Source organism: Malus domestica, chromosome 14 (genome assembly GCF_042453785.1).
Source record: "Malus domestica chromosome 14, GDT2T_hap1".
NCBI lineage: Eukaryota > Viridiplantae > Streptophyta > Magnoliopsida > Rosales > Rosaceae > Malus > Malus domestica.
The window spans coordinates 29,206,706-29,231,004 of record NC_091674.1 but is presented as its reverse complement, the minus strand read 5'-3'; the positions used below and the strand labels follow the sequence as shown (position 1 = coordinate 29,231,004).

The 24,299-nt window shown below is 36.2% G+C and overlaps 2 protein-coding genes across 4 annotated transcripts; one reads left to right on the top strand and one right to left on the bottom strand.

The window, feature by feature from the left end:
• The first annotated feature begins 9,418 nt into the window (after positions 1-9,418).
• On the top strand, positions 9,419-15,113 carry LOC103455451 (transcription factor BIM1). Of its 3 annotated transcripts, none has more exons than XM_029092742.2 (13): positions 9,419-9,637; positions 9,738-9,815; positions 10,048-10,331; positions 10,793-10,870; positions 12,020-12,421; positions 12,548-12,617; positions 12,713-12,864; positions 12,967-13,075; positions 13,386-13,455; positions 13,540-13,635; positions 13,725-14,194; positions 14,365-14,494; positions 14,585-15,113. In XM_029092742.2, the coding sequence occupies exons 3-13, from the start codon at positions 10,295-10,297 to the stop codon at positions 14,687-14,689; spliced, it is 1,719 nt and encodes a 572-aa protein (XP_028948575.1). In that variant the 5' UTR covers positions 9,419-9,637; positions 9,738-9,815; positions 10,048-10,294; the 3' UTR covers positions 14,690-15,113. The 3 variants fall into 3 exon arrangements, with proteins under 3 accessions (XP_028948575.1, XP_028948574.1, XP_028948576.1); XM_029092741.2 differs by having other exon boundaries at positions 10,040-10,331; XM_029092743.2 differs by having other exon boundaries at positions 9,474-9,637; positions 10,040-10,331; positions 10,782-10,870.
• A 3,445-nt stretch (positions 15,114-18,558) lies between these two features.
• On the bottom strand, positions 18,559-22,690 carry LOC103455450 (rhamnogalacturonan I rhamnosyltransferase 1-like). The gene is made up of 8 exons (XM_008395036.4): positions 21,713-22,690; positions 21,139-21,206; positions 20,930-21,018; positions 20,645-20,810; positions 20,229-20,518; positions 19,947-20,151; positions 19,692-19,849; positions 18,559-19,286 (listed from the first exon to the last, which is right to left on the bottom strand). Exons 1-8 carry the CDS (start codon positions 22,038-22,040, stop codon positions 19,040-19,042), a joined length of 1,551 nt encoding a protein of 516 aa, XP_008393258.2. The 5' UTR covers positions 22,041-22,690; the 3' UTR covers positions 18,559-19,039.
• Between the last annotated feature and the right edge of the window lie 1,609 nt (positions 22,691-24,299).

Here is a 24,299-nt window from a genome sequence, read left to right as displayed (position 1 = left end):
TTATGTGCCTTGATGGATATAGTGAAAGGGATCCGGATATAGGATTCCTTTCTTTTTGATTAAACTAAGCAAGAAAAACGTAATTAATTAATCAAAGAAGTCAGTGAAGGAGCCTGTGAGGGAATAGGGTATGGAAAATCCAATCCTAAAACGCCAGAGACACGCAAAAACGATTTGTTAACTAATCCCCAAACGGATTCCTTAGGAAGGGAATGTCCATGTTACGCCAAAACACTCTGTTACTAAAAACCAAAGCCCCCCAAATTTCCATCAGTTTTTAAAACTCCCCCTACTAAATTAATAAAAGAGAAATGCTAAGGAGATCTCAAAACTCTATCGATTCTCTGCTACTTCATGTTTTTTTAATAATGTTTTGTAATGTTGGTAAGGATAATTGATGTTAAACTGAGGTGAGGATATAGAGTTTATGGAGAATCTCACTTCGACTGAATCTCATTTTTCTTAGTAAAATGCCAGCATTACATGTTTTGCTTTGGTGGCTAAACACTCTGCTAACAGTTGTAATGCCATGCTTTGTTTTTTATTTGAAATTGAATTATTGGAGTTAAACAAAAAGTTTTACATTTAAAGAACAAACTTACAAGTTCACACTCAAACACACTTACAAGGCATAAAACTTTTACATGCCATTGCCCTTGCCTCCTCCAACAGGTGAAATTCCTCAAAGGTATATTAATATAAATAAATTCATGTATTTTAATTTGAAATGAATAATTGTTCGGATTCTTCTTAATTATATTTCTCTAATTTTCTCTTCTGAAATTAGATGAACTATATATTAACAAGCCAATTATGGTTAAAACTATCAATTTAATATTTATGCAAATGAGATTTTATTTTTCATTTCTGCATGATATTCGAGATCATGCATGCATGAACTACTCTTTTGGATTTGGCTAATCCTTTCTCTTTGTTCTCGTTATAAAATTATTAAAATAAAAAAAAACGCTTTTAAATAAAATATTGGTGCTGTAGATGGTACATGAACCCAGTGTGCTGTCATTATGTATTGGAATCTTTAATCACTTTACTAATAACTTTGTTTTTAAGTTGTTTATTGTATGGATTGCATTGGGTCTAATCCATAGCTTTTTAAAAATAAAAAATAAAAAGAAAGGGGAGGGAATAGCTGGTGACTTCGCCACGACATTCTACATTTTTGGAGATAGGGAAGACTCACAAATACATTTTGACCTCATTCTAACCTCCATGATCCATCGTGTGCTTTGTCAGTGCTAGAAATTGAACTCAATACAAAGCTATGGTCCAATGTTTTAAAACGTATGCCATGTAGATTATGAAATGGGATTTAAAAACAAATGACATTGTTCCAAATTAATAGCAGCATGTTGGGTTCCTTTTAAACCATGTAGATTATGAAACCATCATCACATGTGTGACAATTACCAAACATTGCAATGGATTTATAGTTTAATGGATGTACTAAAAATATGTAGGTTTATCAAATATGGTATATGCAGGTCTAATAAACCTGATAAAATGTGTTTTATATCTGGTTATCTCTTATTTATGTCACACAGCACTTTCATATTCATTGTTTACGTTAAAGATTATACGCACGGATTCATCACACGCATATTCATTTGTTAGTAACTTAGTATAACATCCTGATTCACGAAACAATAATTCTGTCAATCATATATATTATAACATTTAAACAAGTAATGTATGGTTGTTTGTTAATAAATCTCAAACTTCGTAAAAAAAAAAAAATCAATGTGATTGTCACACTGTCAAGTAGCTAGTTTTATGAATACGTTCAATTATAAAATGTGTTTCTATTATCGATGTTGCACTGTTAATTCATAATATAACATCCTCGGCATCCACGATAATATAACACGTAAATCTATCTTACCAAAACCATGAAGTGTGAAGATTGATCTAATGAGAAATTTTGGGATTTGTTTAAGAATAAATGGGGATTACGGGACCCAAATTAAAGAGGATCGATGGTGACAGAGTTAGTTTGGTGGGCTCATCTCCCAACTCTCAACTCCGATCATCTCTTCCAATTTCCAAAGGTGAGAGTGATGCAGTGAATAAGGAGTTTATTCAACGGGGCTTTTGGTATTTGGTGTTCATCCATTCCGTTAATTATTAGTTTGAGATTCATATATCTTAGATTGTGATGTACTGTTTTGTAGTAATTTTGATGCATTATAAGTTGTGTTTTAAATTAAGTGGCTAGGTGGAACAATTGTCATTTAATATATGTTTCGGTGGCTTAGGGAGTTGTATTTGCATTGATGAAGATGTTTTGGCACACTAGTATATTAGGGAGGGAGTTTGATATGCTAAATGAGACAATTTGGAATTATAATTTTATGGTAATGAAGAATGAGCATTGCTCTTCTATCATTTTTCTGTCAAGCCTTGTTTGTTTTTTGACATATCATCTATCTCTTTGTCGTTCTGCATTATAGAGGGCCAAAGCAATATATTATTATTATTATTATTATTTTATCTTTGAAAACGACCACCATGAAAACAACCGCCACGTCACTTTTCAGGTCACATCTTCCTCCCAGCGGTTGAGCCACTCGTTACCTTCTCATCTGCCCATCATCGTCCCAGTCCCTAATCTTATTTTTCTAATTACAACTTCGGTTTCTTGTATTAATTAGTTGTTGCTTTCTCACGTGGTACTCGAATTGTTTTGTTACCATCTCTTAATCGAGCAAAGTTTTTATTATGTTCTGGTGTTTGATATGCAACGAAAGGTGATGAGGTAAATGTGTTTCAGTGGTAAATGATCAAATAGTCGTAGTTGTTAGCGTATAAATATTTATAGTTGTTAACAAGAGAAATTTCGGTAAAACTGTTTGTTTACAACAGCCCACGAGGCGAAACTACCAAAGAATTGAAAAAAATGGAGACTCGTGCTTCGGATAACATGGTTAGATACTCATACCCACACTTTCTCCACTATTAGTCATGACACAAAAACGCAAGTCATATGATATGACCTCTACAATACGTATGTATATTGATAAAAATTATTGTGTGAAACTGAAATGCCAACCATGCATATAAACTTTCACCCATGTACTTGTTATGTACTAATACTATATCTCAAAGTATCACGACTCTCCTTTCTCTTATATATATATATATATATATATATATATATATATATATATATATTTTTTTTTTTTTTTTAATTGGAGGGTGAAATGTCCGAAACTATTATAATAAATTAAAAGAAGATAGGTTTCGAACTCGAAACGTATAAGTAGAAACTTAACACCCTATTCAGATATTGAACCATATGCGTTCCCTTATATTACTATCACGCTATACTTAATGTGCTAACCAATTGGGTTGCTTGATAATTAATATAAAGTTATAAACACAACTATCAACTAAGCATTGTCCTGCAGGTGATGTAAGATAAGACAGCAATTTATGGAATATTTACTTTCTAATATACAAATCTATAGTTTTCTCTCAATAACGCGTCTTTTTAGGTCCATTTTTGCGTCCGGTTTCTCTCCTAGTTCATCCTCTTCTAAAATAATTATTAAATTATGATAAAATTATTCTAATAATTAGGACACGATGACACGGTGTTAGCTACATCTTCTTACGAAACATGAGTGCTACCATACTAATTAATTAGTTAAGATATAATGTGACTTATTTAAGTAATTAATTTGAAGAAAAGCAAGTGTTTGCAATTGCAAGCATCTTATAATTTGGGTCCTCTTTTGGATGGGCATCACATGACAATTCATATAATATAATTAATATTACAACACATAAACATATAAATATACCTTGACACGGCATTTGGCTTATTACTCATGTTCCCTAAAAATGTATCAAATCCAATATATTTTGGCAAACCACAAGTTAAAATAAATATTCAAGTAGTTAAGACAGGTTTGAGGTATCCAAAAAAGTTCTTAAGGAATAAAATTATTAGGTAGTCGGTGTATTTTTGCTCGCCACTCTCAAATAGTGGTAAGAATTACCCAACTACTTATCATCGTTAGGTGAATTTAAATTTTAAGATTTATATTTATCCTTTACACAGATCTCAAAGTTTAAATTCATCTAACGCTAGTAAATAGGGTGGTCATCATTATTACTTGAGGGTGTAATAACACGATTAGGTACTGTTATTATATTACTCAAATTATTTTTATAAATATGCTCTAGAAGTAAGACGTATAAAGTATAAACCTATCATCGATGTTTCTATCAAAATAAAAAAACTTATCATCGACTTATTAAAACATGTGAAATGACCACTTAAACATGAATCGTACGACTTATTAATTTTTATTTTTTTGTTTTTGTACGACTTGTGAATTGAGAGCCATGTTCTGCAAATTTTAATATATTATTTCTAAGATTTAAATGATGGAAAATAGATAAAAAAAGATGTTGTCACGCCAAGCTGTTGGATCGCAATGTGAATGCTAAAAATTGGCATGCATGATTGTCGGAGATTAATTTAGAGATAAAGAACCATAATTCTTGATTAATTAACATTAAGATTCTCCATGAACATGTGGAAGTACGAGAACATATTATCCATTTTTCTTTACTTTTAAAGAACACAATCTTATTTGTGATTACTGTATTAGCATTTACAGATGGATAATTTCAAATGAAATTCCAACCATTGAACAAATATAAGAAATAAACGTACAGTGAGAATTTCCTGAAAGAAAAATGTATTTGCAGAAAACTTGGAAATTAGTTTGAGAGATACGGAGAGAGAGAGACTTACATGCACGAATCGCAATAACAGTGTACGATATTAATAATACAATAAGAATTGATATGTGTAAGTTAAAACACATTGCATGATATCATTAGCTATGGGCTTTATGATAGTGTCCTAAAAAATGTAAATATTCCATAACTTATAAATGTTAATGGAACTCTTTTAAAGTAAGACTCTTCATAGACGCACTGCACCTTACAATTAATGTCAATTCTTGTGCTAACGTAATAAAACATTATGCAAAAAATATGAAGTGACAGAGAGTTCATAAAGAATTCTGCTTTTGAGAGATGTTTTTTAGCATTTCTCTTACATATATAACAAAAGCATAAACAACTACCGTGATGTTACGTTTCAATGATTCAATATTAGATATAAATTTTCCTACACATTGAATTGTATAATTGACATGAAACTGTTGGAGAATAGGTCGGCCATATTACTTTGTAATATACAATTAATATATGGAGTTTTCACACTTAATATCACCGAGATTTTTTTGTATAAAACTCAAATATCTAGTAATATGTGGTTAAGTTGAAACAACATTACTAATGTTGTGTTGATGGTAAACCTGGACCTACCAAGTCTATCAAAAACGTTATAAGGGAGGTATACAATTTGGGGTGTGCTATTCTCACACTCTTTTTTATTTCTCTCACACCTCTTGTTAATTTTTGCTTTTTAATCTTCTTTAATTCATCGATCTGATAATCGAAAATTAGAAAAGTATGTAAGAAGTAAAAAAGAGTGTGTGTATAGCACATCCCTACAATATACTTATATAAGTTAATAAAAGGGTAATGCTGGAAAGATTAAATTTCAAGACTAAAGTTTGAAGTATTGGTTTATTGTTTAAGCTTTAATAAACATACTTATTTTTATTGATAACACATAATTTAATTTCCAAATTAAATTTCCCTCGCATTACTCGTTAACAAAAACATCATGGGTTAACATCGGGAAGTGGAATGCGACGGCTCACAGATAAGTCCCTGCGTATCCCGGCACAGATGAAATTAAAGCCACATCAGCGACTGAACTCGTGAGGAGGGAGTGGAGCGGCACGTGACATTTCCTCCGTTACTACCACCAACATCCTCTCTCTCTCTCTTTCTCTCTCTCTCTTTCTTGATCATCACCCGTGGTACATCATATATTTTTATATAAATAGGTCATGTGTGTTAAAATGTTAATAACTTAAAAATTAAATTTTTTTATCATTTGTATAAAAACATGTGATGTATCATCCGTATTTCCGTTACAACTAAAAATTTATTCCCTCTCACCCTCTCCCTCTCGAAATGAGCTCTGACTGAGTAGCAGTAATAATAATATATGATTCGATAAATAATGGGGATTAGTGCCACTAATCATCACTCAAGTGTGTATTAAATCCCAAGATAACGGAGGTCAACATTCTACTGTTCCCACGTCAACGCTTAATTAGTTTACCCCACCACGGGACTCTCCTTTATTTTCTTTGGCCATTTTTTCGCTTCTGTCCGTCTCCTGGAAAGATTTTTCAGTGTGATCATCACACGAAATGATGCATCATGTGTCATTATATAAATGATGTTATATATATATTAAAAAGTGAATAACTTAAAAAATAAAATTTTCTATCACTTATATAAAAATACAGGATGTACAACCTATATTCCCCTCGCAACTAAAAATTTATCCTGATGGTGCAACTTGCATTGCCTTCCCTTTCTGCTCGTCATGGCAGGACTCCTGCTGCTTTGCTTCCACAAGTTATGTCTGCTTCGAAGCTCCAAACTCCCAAAAACCGCAGGGAGACAGAGAGTGTCCTTTCTTTGTGGCCTTTGCCCCCTCAATGCACGTGCATTCATTTAACCCTAACCCTACTTCCACAGTCACCCACTGTTTCATACAGTCAAAATCTTATTTCAAAATAAATTTCAACAGTCGATTCTCCGTGAACGCTATATTACTTCATGTTTTTAGCATTATGTTTTATAATGTCAGCACGAAAATTTACGATAAATTATGAGGTGACAGAAAGTCTCATTTTGAGAGAGTCTTCATAGCATGTTTCTTTAGAAAATAGGTGGGTTAAGTTTAAATTGTTAATAATAAAATATTTCTAATTTGTTAAAATAAGGAGGGTTGTTGGATAACTAAGTAGCTAAAATAGTTTTTTGACGGGTTTACTTGCTAATTCAACAAAAATTTAGAGTTTATTTGCGGATCTACTTATCTAATGAATTTAGATGAATATTTAAGGATAATTATATTTTCTGAAAAAGTACGATATTTACTGATTAAGAAGGAATTCGCACTATATTCAATGATGGGTTTGCATATGGGGAATATCATCTCCACGATGTTGCATGACTACTAGCGTAAGAGGAGAATTACATTTCCAACAACGCCAACTACAGTTCTTGACATATTTTGACCACCATTCTTGCATCGGGCACGTTGTCATATTTCTTTCCACTTTTATGATTTATATAGCAATTGATAATAGCTTTTGTGGTCACTTAGGTATCGTTTGGTATGTGGGACAGGACGGAAAAGAGTGGGACGGGGTGTTCCGTTCTACGTTTGGTGCGCCTAAAACGGATGGAACGAGCTGTTTCACGGGACGAATTTTGGGTGATTTTTCGTTCCGCCTCACCCCTTGGAACGACTTGTTCCACATCCGTGGAACACAAAATTAGAACCTCTCCGTCTCCTTCTTCTTCCTCCTTGTTTCTATCCGAGGGCATCTTTGCTCCCTCTCCGTTCCGTTCCGTCCCATCTGCATACCAAATGATACCTTAGTACTAAGTTTAGTTGTACTACGATTCACTTACAAGTGGAAAGTCTTCACCTCCCTTTAGTTTATCTAATATCGTTGAAACAAACAATAATACTTAAGTGTAACCTGCAAGTACAATTACAAATGAAACTTGTATGTCAATTGTTTTTGCCGCGTCCCTGTTCTATCTCCCACATTATTCTGTTTTCCATGCACTCACCATTTAATCCTAATTCATAATTTCATCCCAGTCGAAGACGAAGAGAATTTCCCAAATCAGAAAAATAGATCAAGTAGTTAGAGTAATGCAAACTTTAATTAAGGTAATGTATTTACTAGTTAACATATATTAAGATGGAATCGGTAAGTTTAAGTATTTCTTGATCTCACAGTAACTTTATAATTAGTATGAATTTTAAAATTGGGAGTTTTAACGAAAAGTCCGCGGTACTGTTCATTTTAACGAAAAACCACATTTTTACATTAAAAAATCAAACCTTGTACTATTCACTTTACCATTTATTTTGTTCTTATCGTTAAAACTCAAAGTTTTCAAACCATTTTCATTAGTTTTCCTTTTAAAATTTACTTCAAATTTAAGTTATTACTTTCTAGCATTAAAATTTCACTGATAACGCCTGAAATCTCAAAAACGAGTGTTTTCTAATCATAAAAAATAAAAAAATCCATAACTAAAAAAAAAGAAAGAAAAAAACCATTGTTCTTTTTTTTTTTTCTGAAAACAAAATTAGAGTCATTAACTGTATGTGAAGAGATTTTTCAAAGTGAACGGAACATGAGGTGGTACATCACATGTTACTATGCAAATGGTAGAATATATGTGTTAAAAAGTAAAAATACTCACCATCTATATAAAAACACGTAATATATTATCCGTGCTCTGGTTATAATAAAAAATTTCTCCTCTACGTGGACAAACGGACAGAACACATAAAAACACTATTACTCGGGATTGCCAGATCATAAAAAGAATAAATAAAAATAGGGATTGCCGAAAATATAAAAAACTCCAACCCAAAAAGTAAATAATTGAGTTCCGTGAACCCAAAATAAAAAAATGAAAAAAATATAGATATTTAACGAAAAGTTTTGTAATATTCATTCTAACAAAAAAATCATATTTTTACATTAAAAAATCAATCTTGATACTATTCATTTTACCAGTTATTTTATCTTTATAGTTAAAAATAAAAAAATTTAAATTATTTTCATTAGTTCTTTTTAAAAAAAAAAATCCTTACCCCCGTTAGACTAAACGGCCTACGAGTACACTCCAAACAGTACCCTTTAGGGGGCGTTTGTTGCGCCGGACTATCTCGGACTGGACTAGCTTCAAGGACTAAGCTGGACTGGTTTAGACTAGACTAAGCTGGACTAACTTAGTGAAGCGTTTGGTGCAGTGTTGGACTAAGAAGCTGGATAATAACAAATTCTAATATTATATTATTTAATATATAAATTATTAATATTTTATTATGATTTAGGTGACCGGAGATGACGGGGAGTCTATCGGGAGTGGTTGTTGAGAATGACAAGGACGAGAGAAGATAGTCTTAGCTAGTCCCATGGTTATTGGGGGGTCTCGCTAAGACCTCTTAGTGAAGGGTTTTGTCCATGCTAGTCCCCTTTAGTCTCATTAAAGTTAGTCCCAGCATGGAACAAACACAGTATTAGACTAACAGCTAGTCCAGTCTAGTCCAGGCCCACTTAATGAGGGCAAACAAACGCCCCCTTAAAGCTTTAACCCTCCGTTTCACTCACTTAACGCCGTCAACCCTGCCGCAACGTCGTTATCCCCACCGCGGCTTTCACCAAACGGAAAAAACCCAAAACAAACATTAAAAATTACAGAACGCAAGGGAACGCAGACTGTATAAAAGATCTCCAGCCAAAGAGCTCACAAGCTCGCCAAGAGAGAGAAACAGAGTTTTAGAGAGAGAAAGCGAGGCGAGAGAGAGAGAGAGAGAGAGAGAGAGAGAGAGAGAGAGAGAGTCCGACTATCGGCGCACAGTTCGTCATCGGAAATTTGGAAAAAGAAGACGAAGGTGATGAGAATTTCCGAAAAGGTGAGATTTTTATGCTCGAAAAATATCGGAGCCGATTTTTCTCCCTCTTTTTGTTGTCATGCATTTCTGTTCCATCTGAATTGAAAGCACTTTTCTGCAGTGAAATTCCGACTGTGGAGCTGAATCTTCACGTGAACTGCTGCAATAATTCATAGTTTTCAAATCGCCGAGACTGCAGGTTCGAATTTTCTCCGGTTGATCGATTTGAATTTCTCGATATTCTATTCGGATCTTATCGGTTTGTGATTTTCAAGCTCTTGATTTTTTAATAAATTCTTTTGCTTTACTGAAAGACGATAATCTAAAAGAATCTGATCAACGAACGCAAAATTCGAGTTTGGAATTTGCTTGATATGTATGGGGAAAATTTAAAAATTGACGATTTCGTGCCGAAAATTTAAGAGTTGCAGGCGAAGCAAAGCAGTTGGTATCGAAAAGCATTCGGAGAATTCGAATCAAAGCTTGGGATTTTTTTGTTTCCTCTCGTCTTCTGAAAGCGAAATCGAATGTGCCTCCGAACTTCGAAGGCTCCCCGCGAATCTGTGAAGCTGAAGCAGTCGAAAGAATTTGAAAACGGAAGCAGAAATCACTGAAGTTCGTTTAAAATTACGAATTTTTCCTGGAAAATAATATCTAAAGCCGGCGGCCTGTGCGGATATGGAGCTTCCTCAGCCCCGGCCGTTTGGAACGGAAGGTATTTCATTGTTCGAAAAGAATTATTAGGATGTTTTTACATTTTAGCCAAAATAGTCGCTGAATTTTTTTATAACTCCTCCCTTTGCTCCTGATAACTAAAGTGATTCATGAGATAGTCCACCGTCGATCATTTTAATCTTTTTGTAAATTGAGAGTATTTTGATCCAATCAACTCATCTGCTTGAAATGGTGGTTTATTCAATCTAATGAAGATTTTCAGAGAAGAAGGAAAATGATCGAAGATGGATAATTACATGACCAATCGTATTGATTTTAAATCTTAGAATTAAAGTGGAGCTATGACATTCTCAAATATTATTTTGACAAGAGCTTTTGTGTTTCGTTTTTGTTTTTTGGAATTGGATTTTTTTTTTTTTTTTGGAAAGTAATATGAGCTTTTGTATTTCGTTTTCGTTTTGTGTTTGATTTCTTAACTTTAATTTCAAAGTTTTTCTACAGGAAGAAAATCGACGCATGATTTTCTGTCACTCTACAGTCATTCAGCTGCCCAGCAAGATCCAAGATCACCCGCTCAAGGTATCCTTCCTTTTTTTCTTCTAATTATTTTTAAAAATATTTAAACAATTATAATTCTTCGTTTACACCGCGAGAGAAATTTTGGTACACGATTCCATTGTAACGCATCTTAAGCTAGTTATTTACGTTACAGTTCGTGGTAGATTCGAAATGCGTCACATTGACATGTGTGCAACATAAGTTCTTTATTCTCTTCAAGATGATTTTTCTATCTTGTATTTTTGTTACGATGTGCAAATTCAGCAGTGGATAGCTAATTATTTATTATCTCGTACTTTAATCTTCTCACGTATTTACAAATGATTTTGAGATACCATCACCTTAACGTTTTTATAAAATAAAATTATTTCTTCTCCTCTTAAAGATAGTTTTTTTTTTTTTAGTGTTTTTTTTTTCCGATTGTTTGCATGTGTGAATTAATATGCAAGAGAAATATGTATTTTGTTTGTTTTGTTAGACAAATATAAATTTTATCTGTGTAAATTGATCTTATATTACCAGTCTCAAGTCCGAATAATTAAAGAAAGAAAGTGTGTCAAGAATCGACAGCCGATACTTTGTTCTTCACGTCGAATTCGTAAGATATAAATTAGATAAATATAAAAGGGTGAGGATTATGCATGCACGTGAGCGCAATTGAATCGTGGATCTGGTTGTTATCAATGTGGGCCATCTATGTTGTAGGCCAGCCTTGAAACAGTTAAAATTGGCTGCCAATGCGAAAAAGCAAAGGGCAACCCTTTACCACGCCTGATGGGGCCCACCCATGGAAGTTAGGCATGATTGGACACTTAACATGTCGCATATCACGCCTGATGCAGGTGCACGGTATGAAGCGTGGGCTGTGAAGTTGATGATCCATGTTTTTTAGGGTTATTTTTGTTTAATTTTATAAAACTTTGTCATATTAATTAAATTTTGTGGCTAAAGTTTGTAAACATGTTTTCTTCAAAATCTTGGATCTGAAATATGAATCCGAAAAACTGGATCGTGAGGACTGAATCCGGAATGTTTCAGTTTTTTAATTATGTTTCGAGCTACTAATTTACGGAAATCTGGGTTCGAATTTGGGTGGAGAGCGTTACAAACTACCCGAGGCAATTTTCCTGCCTCCGCTCAACACCTTAACTTTGGTTTATGTGATTTCAGGAGGCTACCTTGAAACACACGATTTCCTACAACCACTTGAACGAATGGGAAAGCCATGCATTGCTAAGGAAGAGACCTCAGCTGAGATATCAACCACTGAAAAACCACCGTCTCAGGCGGCGGCGCAGCCGACTACTTCTGTGGAGCACATTCTCCCCGGTGGGATTGGGACTTACAGTATAAGCCACATTTCGCATTTCAATCAAGGGGTTCCGAAACCAGAGGGATCGCCGGAGTTTAAAGTTGCACAAGCAAGTAGTACCGAGAGAAACGTTGACGAAAACTCGAACTGTAGTTCTTACACCGGAAGTGGATTTACTTTGTGGGAAGAATCTGCAAAGAATAAGGGAAAGACAGGGAAGGAGAATGCTGTGGGAGAAAGACCCGCGGGTACCGTGAGAGGTAATTAAACTTAATTTGTTTTTTTGCATGCATGTGGTGCATAATTTGTGTACGTTAAATTTCAATGCAATAAGAAGAAACAAAAGTTGGAAATGAAACTCATGGCAGCTACTGGGGTTTTGACAGGGCAATGGACCTCTTCGGAGCTGCCTGCGCAGTCATCTTCCAACAATCATCGCAGCTGCTTCAGTTCTCAGTCAGTCCCTAACCATCTCAAACTCTACTATTGTCGGTGTTATTGGTTTCGATATCATATATGCAGTTTTTGATACATATATGGAATGTCAACAGGTCATCTGGGCAGAAGAACTTGAGCTTCATGGAGATGATGAAGTCCTCCGCCAAGGGTAGTACCCGGGAAGACGAACTTGACGATCAAGAAGAGTTTGTTCTAAAAAAAGAGACCTCTACCACTACCACCAATGCGACCACGCCCTATAAGGGTATGTCTCGTAGTTAGATAGATAAAATTCATTTGAAATTCTTTACCCTATTGTTCTCCTCCATTTTTTTATCTTCACCGAGGAGTTTGTGTGTTTCTGAAGGCGATTTGAGGGTAAAAGTTGATGTTAAGAGCTCTGATCAGAAGGCTAACACGCCACGATCCAAACATTCTGCCACAGAGCAGCGAAGGAGGAGCAAAATAAATGACAGGCAAGTTTATCTTTGATTTCACATGATAAAAATCTAGAGAACTTTAACGAAAAGCTCCTGGTACTGTTCATTTTAACGAAAAACCACATTTTTACACTAAAAAGTCAATCATGGTACTATTCACTTTACCTTTTATTTTGTCCTTACTGTTAAAGCTCAAAATTTTAAAGCCATTTTCATTAGTTTTCCTAAAAATCTAATGATAGCTCCTTGGCGGTTTTGCCAACATAGTCGTAGATTGACCCTTGAAAGCTCCTTGGCGGTTTTGCCAACATAGTCGTAGATTGACCCTTGAAAGTTATATGTGCAGATTCCAAATGTTGAGAGAGCTCATTCCTCACAGTGATCAAAAGAGAGACAAGGCGTCGTTTTTACTAGAGGTACGTACAATTATTAACTGTTATAAGTTATTCCTTTCCCTTCGAATTTTTGAATGACCGGGTTTTAATCTTTTCGCTTCTCAGGTTGTCGAATACATTCAGTTTTTACAGGAACGGGTAAACAAGTACGAGGGTTCATGTCAAGGATGGAATCCTGATCCAGCAAAATTGATGCCTTGGGTAAGAAGTCAGGCCTTTATCCTTTGTAGCATGTATGCTGTTCATACCGCGACCTATTAGTAGACTCATTAATCTTTTTCTCGAAACAGAGAAACAATCACAAGCTTAGGGAAAGTTACTGCGATCAATCTCGAGGCATGAATGGTGGGTCTGCTCCTGCATTAGCGTTTGCTGCAACGTTTGATGAGAAACCTACTTCTGTCTCACCGGCAATCCCCGGAAGCTGCGCTCAGAACCCTGTAGAATCCGACACAAGTACTGAAACTACCGTCAAAGCAGTGGATCACCACCCTGGAATAACAAGCAAGCCGATGCCCTTTCCTTTGTCAATGCAGCCAAACTTCTTCACTCCTGTCAGGACTAGTGGTGCTGCCGCCGCAGTACCTCAAATTCCACCGAGATTGCCATCTGATGCAGAGAACACATCTCGACATCAACCAATGTTATGTCAGACGATATCACGTACCACTGATGGTGCTGCTACTCGGGATAAGCTGAAAGAACAGGAGCTGACAATTGAAGGCGGTCGAATTAACATCTCAAGTGCCTACTCCCAAGGGTGAGTTTTCTTGTGCTCTAAGTTACATATTCAATCGGTCTTTCCGTGTTTGTTTCGAGTTTATTGAGCTTATTTCGAAAATGTGCAAATCATAAACCTTGAAATCTCAACGTTTAAGATGCGTATAGATATACGAGTGAATGACATAAGCGGATTTCGGCATTGGACAGGTTATTGAATACGCTGACACAAGCCCTGCAGAGTTCCGGCGTGGATTTGTCACTGGCCAGCATCTCCGTGCAAATCGAGCTAGGGAAGCGAGCAAATAGGCGATCACCTATACCAAAATCTGCTATTAAGGTATGTCATGTTCGTGTAGCTGTCACAAAACGCATGGAAGTTGAGCTTGTATAACAAACACAGCTAAACTTGTCTGTCGTTCTGCTGCAGGAAAATGAGATTCCCATAAGCACTTTAGGGAAAAAGCACTCTGGAATTGCAAGCAGTGAAGAATCTGAACACGCCCAAAAGAAACTCAAGACATGCAGAAACTAATTAATTATTATTTTTTAAATATAATTAATTCATTTTTTAAGAACCCCTTTGATGAAGAATGGGGTTTATAATTATTCATGTCTTCTGCTGGTGGCGGAAGAATTGGCACTAAACCGAGCGCAGTGACATCTTAGGATTTATATAATCGATCATACTTAGTGAGATAAGGTTTTATCGTTGTTGTTTATGTCTTATGCTGGTGTATTTTAACCTACCCAATCAAGATAGAGATTTATTGTGTACAATGTACATGTAGTTTCTCATTTCTTACAGTGTATTTAGTTAGTTGGGATCCAAATTCCATAGATTTCCCAACCGAAATATTATTTATTGTTTTTGGTGTCCAGAGACGAGATTTGAGTGTAAACAAAATCTCTTTTATTGTTAAGGCTTCCATTCTAATGCTGAGAAGCTGCTTTTGCTATTTCCAGTTGAGGCTGCTTTTTCTTCTTGTAATTTTTATTTCTTGTGAATGAAGTACTAATGATTTTTTTTTATCTTGCTTATTTCTTATCATAATTTATTCCATGCAGCCCTTTTTGGGCTGGTCTAACAACAACCTGTTCTTGCACATGATGCAGTGGTTGTTTGCGAGAATGTATATTTTTCTCATCATGAAGCTGATCACTTATCGTACCTTTCTCAAGAATCCGGATCCACGCCGGATCTTCTTTGTGAGGATCCCAAGGATCCATGAATCATATATATTTATCGTACATTATACGGTCAGAAATCATTTTAAATATTTTTATTTAAAATTAAATACAAATAGTACATGACAAAAACTGACTGCACGATGTACGATGAATAGACACGATTTATGGATCCTTAGGATCCTCACCAAAAGGATCCGAAGAGGATCCTATTGGCTTTCTCAAATTCATAGTCGTATTCTAACTTATATTTAGTTCGACACTTAATTATGCACCTGATGTGCGCTATTAGGGTTCATATAAGAGATTGTTACGATCGGTCGCCACTTAGACCTGCACTTGATGTCCGCCGTTAGGGATTTGCACAAGAGACTACATCACATGCATAAGGGTAGTGACTCCACGCCTCTTTCTTTCTTTTCTAGCTTTGAATTGAAAACTCAAAACAGAATCAAGAAACGCAAATAAGGATGTGCAAGAAACAGAAAGAAAAAGAGTGCGAAAATCATTTTCCGTTGACTCTTTTCCTTCAAATGATTTGGGCCAACCCAATAAGAGGTATGCCAGCCTAGCCTACTACCTTAAGATGGACCCAATCTTATAAATTGTTCATTGATACGAAACTATATAATTTATTAATTAAACTGTTCATGATTAATTAGATTATGATAATAGCATAATTTGAAGATTACACCAAACTCAGCAACCAATAAGAGTGATTAAGTTATTAATTAATTAGTAAATAAATGGTTGGATCAAGTTTTTAAAACATTGGATCGGGTGAATATTATCATAGGGATCGTCTTCTGAAGACTTTTTCTTACTTCAATTACCTAAGAGCATCGTAAACCCAGAAAACTTCCAACTTATAATTTTATATACATTATATAATATACTCAACAATTTCATTTAAAACTATGACTAAAAAATATGCATATAATATCAACCGAACAGATGATATCTGAGTTTTATGACCATCACACTCGTGCAGTAAAAGATAATGATTCTTTATTTATTGACTTCAAATACAAGTTATGGTGTTTCTGCATTTCCCTTCATACTCAAGGCGACGTACAGCGAACGCAACTTAAACTCTGCTTAATGAAAGGATTCACAAAGGTATTTTAGTCTCATTTGACCATCATCGTGCGATTTACTAACGAAAATAATCGAACCCAGGATATGCTGAGTGGAATACGATTTGGAATTCGTTCCCAACTAATGGACCACCCTTGGTGGTTATTGGGGTCATTGAGCATCGACCAATAAGTTACTAGACATATTGCTCTTTGGTCACTGTGGATTTCTTGGATCATACAAATCTCAAAACTATTCTCAAAATATTATATAAATTTTTTATAAGAGAAAAAAAAAAGCACATAAAACTCTAGGCATCTCTTCTCTATCATGATTGACTTATATATTGTATGTAACTATATATATATATATATATATATATATATATATATTATCGAAACAAGACAAAGTAATAGTATTTAAAACAATGATGAAAATATTAAAAGACACTTTTGTATTTATCAAGGTATCTTTTGTATTATTTTTCCGATTAATTGAGATGATGAGATCATTTTTGGTTCTTGTGGTGGTGGTTATTGTTTGTCCTAGGGGAAAAGAACCACTAGTTTTCTTAACCAAACTAATAATAATAATAATTTAGCTCAATACTTTAGGGCTTGGAACGTTTTTTATGGTGATATATGTGAGTTTGATTTTTGTATATAAAGAATCAAGTTGTCTGGCTTTGATTTTTATTTGATTTAGATTTAATAGTTGACCTCTCTTATTGAATCCAAAATTTTCCCTTCAATGTGTGAGTTGTGACACCAAGTAGCTTATTCAGAGATCACAAAAAAGAAAAAGAATTAATATACGCACAAGAAGTTGTAATTTATTTGCAAAGAAAAATGATCATGGCATGGTAAAACATCACCAAATGAGATGTCAAATGTAAAACATCAAAACGATATTTGACGGCTTATGTGGTAATTTCACGTTTTATACATTTTTTTGCTCCACCCGATATGTTAAATAAAAATATCATTCTATAATTCTTTTTAGCTCTTTTTGGAATCCAATTATTGAGACAATCAGTCAAATACTTAAACACACAATATTTATTTATTTATTCTAAAAATCATTAAATCAATTTGACAACAGCTGTCAAATTTGACGCCAGAAGGCTTACTTTCAATTGGCTCATCTCCAAGTAAGAAATTGAAGGTTTAGTTAGCAAGAATTTTCTGTCATTTTTTACTATTGTATATCAATGTGACAGTTTTAACACATCATTTCGAGATGCTCTCAACAACCAACTCCTTAAACGAAAAAAACACTCAAACTCACCTGCATTCCATTCCCCAAAATATGGGTGCACAAAGCTATCCCGATCACATGCTTGCCATATACAACAAGGTTCCCATGCCAATGCCAGCTAAGGAAAATCAAGGGACCAAATCATTCCTTTCACTTTCCCTTCACACGGAAAACCAAATCTCCACCGACAAAAATATTCCCACAACTATATTTCTTTCCTTTTTTTCTTCTCAAATTTCCAAATCCATTTTAAAAAATAGCCCTTCCACCAACCTATTGTAAAATTGTGAGAATGAATGCCCACGGTGAGGAAGATTTGAAAATAGTGATGTATTGGTTGTTGTGTAATGTTTTCAAAATAGGCAATCATTTCATTTGTTTGGTTTGTCACGGATGTTGCTCTATATAAAGAGCACTCCGTGTGTGATCACAATACACACTGCAAAAGAAAAGAACTGAAAGCAATAATATCAGTATCCCTCATTTCCTCTTTTTACCTGCAATCATTTTGTGTTATAGTTACGAAACTAAACAGTGATATTTTACACCCGCTTCGCTCATGTCCTAACAAAGGTTATCTCTCTAACTTTTGCCAATTTATAACACCACCAATTTTTTGGGAACAAAATTGTCAACAAAAATGGAAGCCGACGTATGGTTAGGGCAACATGTTTGACCTGTCATTGTCGTATGAGATCTACATGGAATTGGAACCTTGATCTCCAAGTAAACCAAACACTTATGGAACAAAATAAATTAATGGAGTATTTGTGTAAAAATGCACAATCATCGGATCCCGGCCGGCCTGGCCGTTCTCTCCGAGTTGGACCGAGACCGGTGACCGGTGTTGCAAAACGGGGGAAAGTGAGAACGATCTGTGCATGCAAGCAGAAAACTTTGAGGATGTAGTATATAATATGCTAAGGGAATCACAATACCATAGGGTTTGATCTGAAAGAAACAAAAAAATTACAAAAAAAAATAAAAAATGTAAGGAATAGGGATTCACCTCTTGATGATTTTTCGCAGTTCCAGTAAAAAACCAAAGCTATATATGATCTTCCCTCCCCACACAGAGTGCAGTTTAATTTCGTTCCCACCCCTGAATGGCAGGGTAGCTTCTATACATGATTTGGATGGATTATTTCGGCTTATACAAAAGATAAAAGATGTACTACAGCTCGTACCATACGTGCATCCCCTCGGGCTCTTCTTGAAGATTACTTCCACTTGGACAATCTCCATCGCCTCCTCAGGACAAAACGCTCGTTATGTAGACAATTTTTTTCTAATAGATCTGTGTGGGAAAGTAGCCAGCGCTGTAGAACACGGATGAGTGTCAGAAGTCGTCTAACATTATGTATCACGTACTACTTAGTTCATCATCTGATGGTTGCAAACACTCTTCCGGGTTGGCATAGAAATAGTCCTCTTCTTTAGGTCGGTCTTGAATCATCAACCTATTAGTTGGGTTCCCCATGCGATTTGCATGAGCTTCCTTTACTGCAGATGAAAATTCATCCCAACCCAATGACCCACTAGTGTACTGGTCTATCAGATCAACAAGAAGCTTTCTGTCCAGTAGAATCGTCTTCTTGAACCCAAGAAACCTGAAGAATCATGAACATACAATGTTTAATTTTACACGACAACTTTCACCATTAATAAGAAATAAGGGCAGCCGATCATGTAACAGTTAAACTGAGGAAAATAGCATGAAGTTAATCATGTAGAAAATACATCCTTCATCACAAATATCAAGGATTCCAATATATGAACCTGTTGATGAACTAAAGCTCCAAAACTGGCAGTTGTTTCAAAAGTTGACTGGTGCATAGGAGCGTCCACAAATAATCGTCTCCTCAAAGAGACAATTTGGGACGGCAAATAACTGGCTGGGGTTTGAATTATAAAATCAACCAACCGACGCCAAACAAATCCACAAGATGCATTGAAAATTTTCCATATAACTTTTTCTATGAACAAAAGAAAACTACCCTGTAAGCAGAAAGTACCTGCGATGGCCCTCAACAACTTTAGCCATGTTTCCATCATATGTGGGAACGAAAATATCACTCTCCAATGAGACAAGATAATCCAATGCCGCCATTTGGGATGAGTGGTTTTGAAAGAACCTAAGGTCTGATGGTTCCAACAGTGTCTCCTTTCTGACCTGTTTGAACAAAATCAAAGACAACTTGTAAGAACTGAAAACTAAAAAATAACCAAATATAAAATACAGAAGAAGGCTTCAGCTTTCTTGTACTTACCAATTTTGGAAAAGCCTTTCCAAGACTTGCCATTCTCCTCTCTGCACCATAGATTTCACCAGCTGCAATATAAATCTGAATATCGCGGTCAATGTCAAGGGCACTCAATGTAAGAGCAGTTTCTTCAGGTGTCAAAGGACACAAACCATCTTTCCTTTTCAGGTCGGAATTTATTATTTTCTCTTTCCACCAGGGATAAGCATATCTGCCAAAATGAAACCATCAGACAGACAAATTAATATATTATTGCACTTTATCCATTGAGTATCAAGTATAAGTTACCTCATTCTTGTCAACTCTTCCACCTCCTCGATGTTACAACCTTGAGTACAACCAGAAAATGCCAACATGTCCATTTCATATCTAAGATGAAGTACAAGGAATGGACCATTTTTCCTTAGAAGCCTGATAACCCTTCTACCCAACTCCTCTATCTGAGAAGTGAATCTCAGAGCACTAAAATTTACTCGGCAGCGAAGTTTCTGAATCTCCAAAGGTTGTCCATTATTGGCAAGTCGAGCGTCAGTTCTATTTAGATGTACAACTTTGTATTTTTGTATCAGAGGAAGAATCTGTACGAAACAGAAAGAAGAATAAGGATTTTATTTCAATCAATTATGATGTGGTTTATAAATGTTTAAGACTGGCACCATATAGAATTTCCAGCTAAGTTATAGAGAACAATGCAAACAACTAACCTGATTACGATAATAAGACATGTCAGACCAACTAATTGGTGGCATGGTATAAAACATTCCTAGCTCCACCCTCCTCTTTACCCGGGGAGGCAGCTCTTTCAATATGCGAACCTCATCTCTCAAGGATGTGATGAAATGATCCACATCAAATATGTCTTTGAATTCACTGCCATATCAAGAGAAGGTAAGAACTCTCAATACTGGGTGGAAGAAACCTAGTCACCCTTTTACAGTTTAAACAACAATCAATAACTTGAAAATGTTAGGAAAAATATATTGGCATACCTGGGATCAGCCCAAAAGGAGGTTTTGTCAAGTTCAGGGACTATAAGAGTGACGTTCAAATATCTTGCGATAGCAACCATGTCACATATCTGTAGACATCACCACCAAGAAAGAAAAATTGAAACTTGTAATCATGCACTTAAACGTCAAGTAAGTTATCAACAGCGATGAATTCCGGTTAAATACAAAGTAAACAGCCAACCACTTACCGCTGCTCTCATTTGATTGAGTCCCCCATTGCATGAGACCATAAGGTAACCATTGTTTTTATAAACTCCTGATGGCAAACAAAACAAATTTAGATTAAAGGCCGATTCAACAATCATCCCAAACCAAAGAAAAATATAAGGACCAATACAAACAAAGTCAGGACAGAGATGAAAAGGGTAAAGACTACTGTAATTTACATTAGTAGTTCAAACACTATCACCATATCACCATACTCCACCGGTTTGTAACTGCTTTTTGGACTAGCTAGCTGCTTTTTGGATTACAAGTTTCTACCTTCTAGTATTTCATTGCTTGGAGCCAAAGCAGCTGCTGAGCTATTAATTTTGGTGGGACACTAGACTTCTCCAGGTACTAGTTTGCATTACACACAAAAAGTGAGGATTTGGGTTGGTTTCAAAAAATCAGAAAACGCAGAACAATCATATAATTATCATCCAAAAACAACCCAATTGCCATTTGGAGTGATTAGCAATTACTTACAAGAACCCACATCCAAAAAACTTCATAACGCCCCTAATTTCCTGAAAATGTAGAAAATAATAACAGACTCACTCTTGGGCGGAAGAGCTCTGACCGGAAGAGAAGGCAATGGGTCTTGCAAGACGGAGGAGGCGGCGGCGGACTCCTGAGAGAAACAAGCAGGCCAGCCTTTCAAAACCCTAGGCCCCCACATATCCCCCAACGCCATTAATTGCACGATGCACGTCCACAACAAAATCGACGTCGTCGCACGTATCATCCACAGCTTCATTTTCGACCTCGACGGCGACGACGCCGCCGTGACCAGCATCGAGTTCTTTAACTTTTCCCCTCCTCCGCCGCCTCCCAGTACCTTAATTCCCATCACTCCCTTCCTCTCCTTCTTCTCCACCTTGCACATCAATCTCTGTATATTCTCTCTCTTCCTCCCCCTACAAACATCAACGCAGTGGCCCAAAACGGTGCGTCTTGGCCGATACCGGATCCAAAAAAATGGCTTTCCTTTTTTGAGCTCCCGCTATTTATAGAAAACAGCAAAGATCCGAGAACCCGATTTCCCAAAACGGAGCCAAAATGCTCACCACATTCCTCAAAGATTTGCTCCAAAACTCTCGCGCTCGAAGATTCCCTCCAAAAATTGCATCAAGATCCCTAATTTCTCACAGCAAAAACAAAAATCCCAAATTAAAAAATTGCAAAGCTCCGATCTTTGCCGCCACACTCGAATTCCAGACCCGGGCAATCCAAACCCAAATGCGAGCTGCAATTCCCTCCCAGATCCGCCGTGTTCTCCGGCGATATCAGTCGCTGCAGCTTTCGCCGCGGGGGGGGCAGCGATTTAAGAAGCGAGAGAGATTGGGATGTAGGCGAAGGAGAGAGGGAAGAAGACGAGCAGTGGTGGTGGTGGTGTCATGACATCATGTGTTGCTAGCAATTCTAGAGAGAGAGAGAGAGAGAGAGAGAGGAGAGAGAGAGAGGAACGAAAAACGCGTGAAAGGCGTGCGTGACGTGCACCGACGGGGTCGAGTGGGCGTTGGTGTGCTAACACATTTGCATAAAAAGTGCCCGAAGCCTCCAATAAATGCCAGCCAGCTATACGGCGGTCCTGCCGGGCCCACCGCCAATTATTGTCTTGAACACGTGTCGAAAATCCCCGCATTCCATTCTCGACACGTCGAGGGCGAAATCGTGGCTCCGGATCAGATGGCGGTTCGTTGTCGCCGGTTCGATCGCACGCCGACAATTTATCGCGATAAGTTGGCTTTTATCGTTCCGCAGGTCCCGCACCTGGAGTTAATAATTAAGGATTAAGCATTTAATTCTGTGACTAGCAGATATCATAGCACACATTTTGTGTATGTGTGAACAATTTCTCTTAATAAGTGCATATTTTTTCTATACTATTATCAAGAGAAGCCTCATTGTCAACTTTTTTTCCTAATTTGCCTCCTTTTTGTCAATAGTTTGTATCAAAAGTAAAGACAAAATAGGAAAAAAAGTGGGAAAAACAGTCCACCTTCTCTACGTTCTCCTCAAGCGCAACCGCTTCAGTTCATTTAAACTATAAAAAAACATTATGATTTCACTTACGTGTATGAAAAAATAATTGTGGGATAATTTCTCTTAATAAGTGCATATTTTTTATATAAATATTTAGATATAAAATTACTATTTTACCCTCCTTATATAAATATTATATATTAAAAGTGAGGTCAAAATAAGAAGAAAAGAAAAATGAAAAAAGTTTTTAAAATACAAAATTACTATTTCACCATCTTCATGTCAGCATTGTGTATTCAAAAGTGAGGATAAAATTAGAAAAAAATGGGGTAAAAAGTTAACAATCCCTCTTCTCTTAATAACATCTCTTAATAATATAGATAGATGTAGATTAGGGGGTTCTAATCACGATGTTGGTTGGTAGTTAATTGCCAACAATGGTTTAACATTGTCTTAACGTGGGACGGTATTTTGGCGATAAGTACAGTGGCAGCAACTTTGCACCCTCCGACCGTTGGCTGTGCCGTGTACGGCGCAAGGCGCGACGTCGTTTTTGGAGGAGCCGTCCGGTTCTACGTAGATCTGGGGGTCTTGGGACACGTGTTGAAATCAGACGCATCGAGTGGGGACTGTGGGTCCCGATGGTAATCGTATTGAACTGGGTTGTTTGTAAGTACATTGTCAAAGTGTGCAGCGGAGGGGATGTAGATGTTCCACGCGCGCTTCCGCTTTGTGGGTGGGGATGTGGCAAACGTGGCTGGGTTTTGTTGGTGCGTGCTGGTCACGCGCTCGCGTGGTTGAGTTGGACTGTTATATAAGAGGATATCCACAGCCCGCATCGGATCTTTCTCCATACTTGGAGCCGTACATCCATTTTTTCAAAGAAAACTAATGAAAAATGTTTGAAAATTTTGAGTTTTAATGATAAGGACAAAGTAAAGGGTAAAATGAATAGTATCATGATTGACTTTTTAGTGTAAAAATGTGATTTTTCGTTAAAGTAAATAGTACCGGAAGCTTTTCGTTAAAGTTCCCTTCTTTCAAGTGTAACCTATACCATCATTCGTAGAGCTAGCGGCAGATTCTTTAGCACTCGTGCTTTCATTATGGATTAACTAGCACGAGTAGCGGCTTCAGTAGCTTATCCGGGGTACCTCCT

Excerpts from the sequence above, each read along its gene's own strand:
- LOC103455451 (XM_029092742.2), top strand. The coding sequence starts at position 10,295 with ATGGAGCTTCCTCAGCCCCGGCCGTTTGGAACGGAAG. Across the intron at positions 12,422-12,547 it reads ACCCGCGGGTACCGTGAGAG|GGCAATGGACCTCTTCGGAG; the intron begins GTAATTAAACTT and ends GGGTTTTGACAG. Across the intron at positions 13,456-13,539 it reads AGGCGTCGTTTTTACTAGAG|GTTGTCGAATACATTCAGTT; the intron begins GTACGTACAATT and ends TTCGCTTCTCAG.
- LOC103455450 (XM_008395036.4), bottom strand. The coding sequence starts at position 22,040 with ATGTGCAAGGTGGAGAAGAAGGAGAGGAAGGGAGTGATGGGAATTAAG. Across the intron at positions 21,207-21,712 it reads CAGAGCTCTTCCGCCCAAGA|GAGTTTATAAAAACAATGGT; the intron begins GTGAGTCTGTTA and ends GTTTGCCATCAG. Across the intron at positions 20,152-20,228 it reads GAAGAGTTGACAAGAATGAG|ATATGCTTATCCCTGGTGGA; the intron begins GTAACTTATACT and ends TCATTTTGGCAG.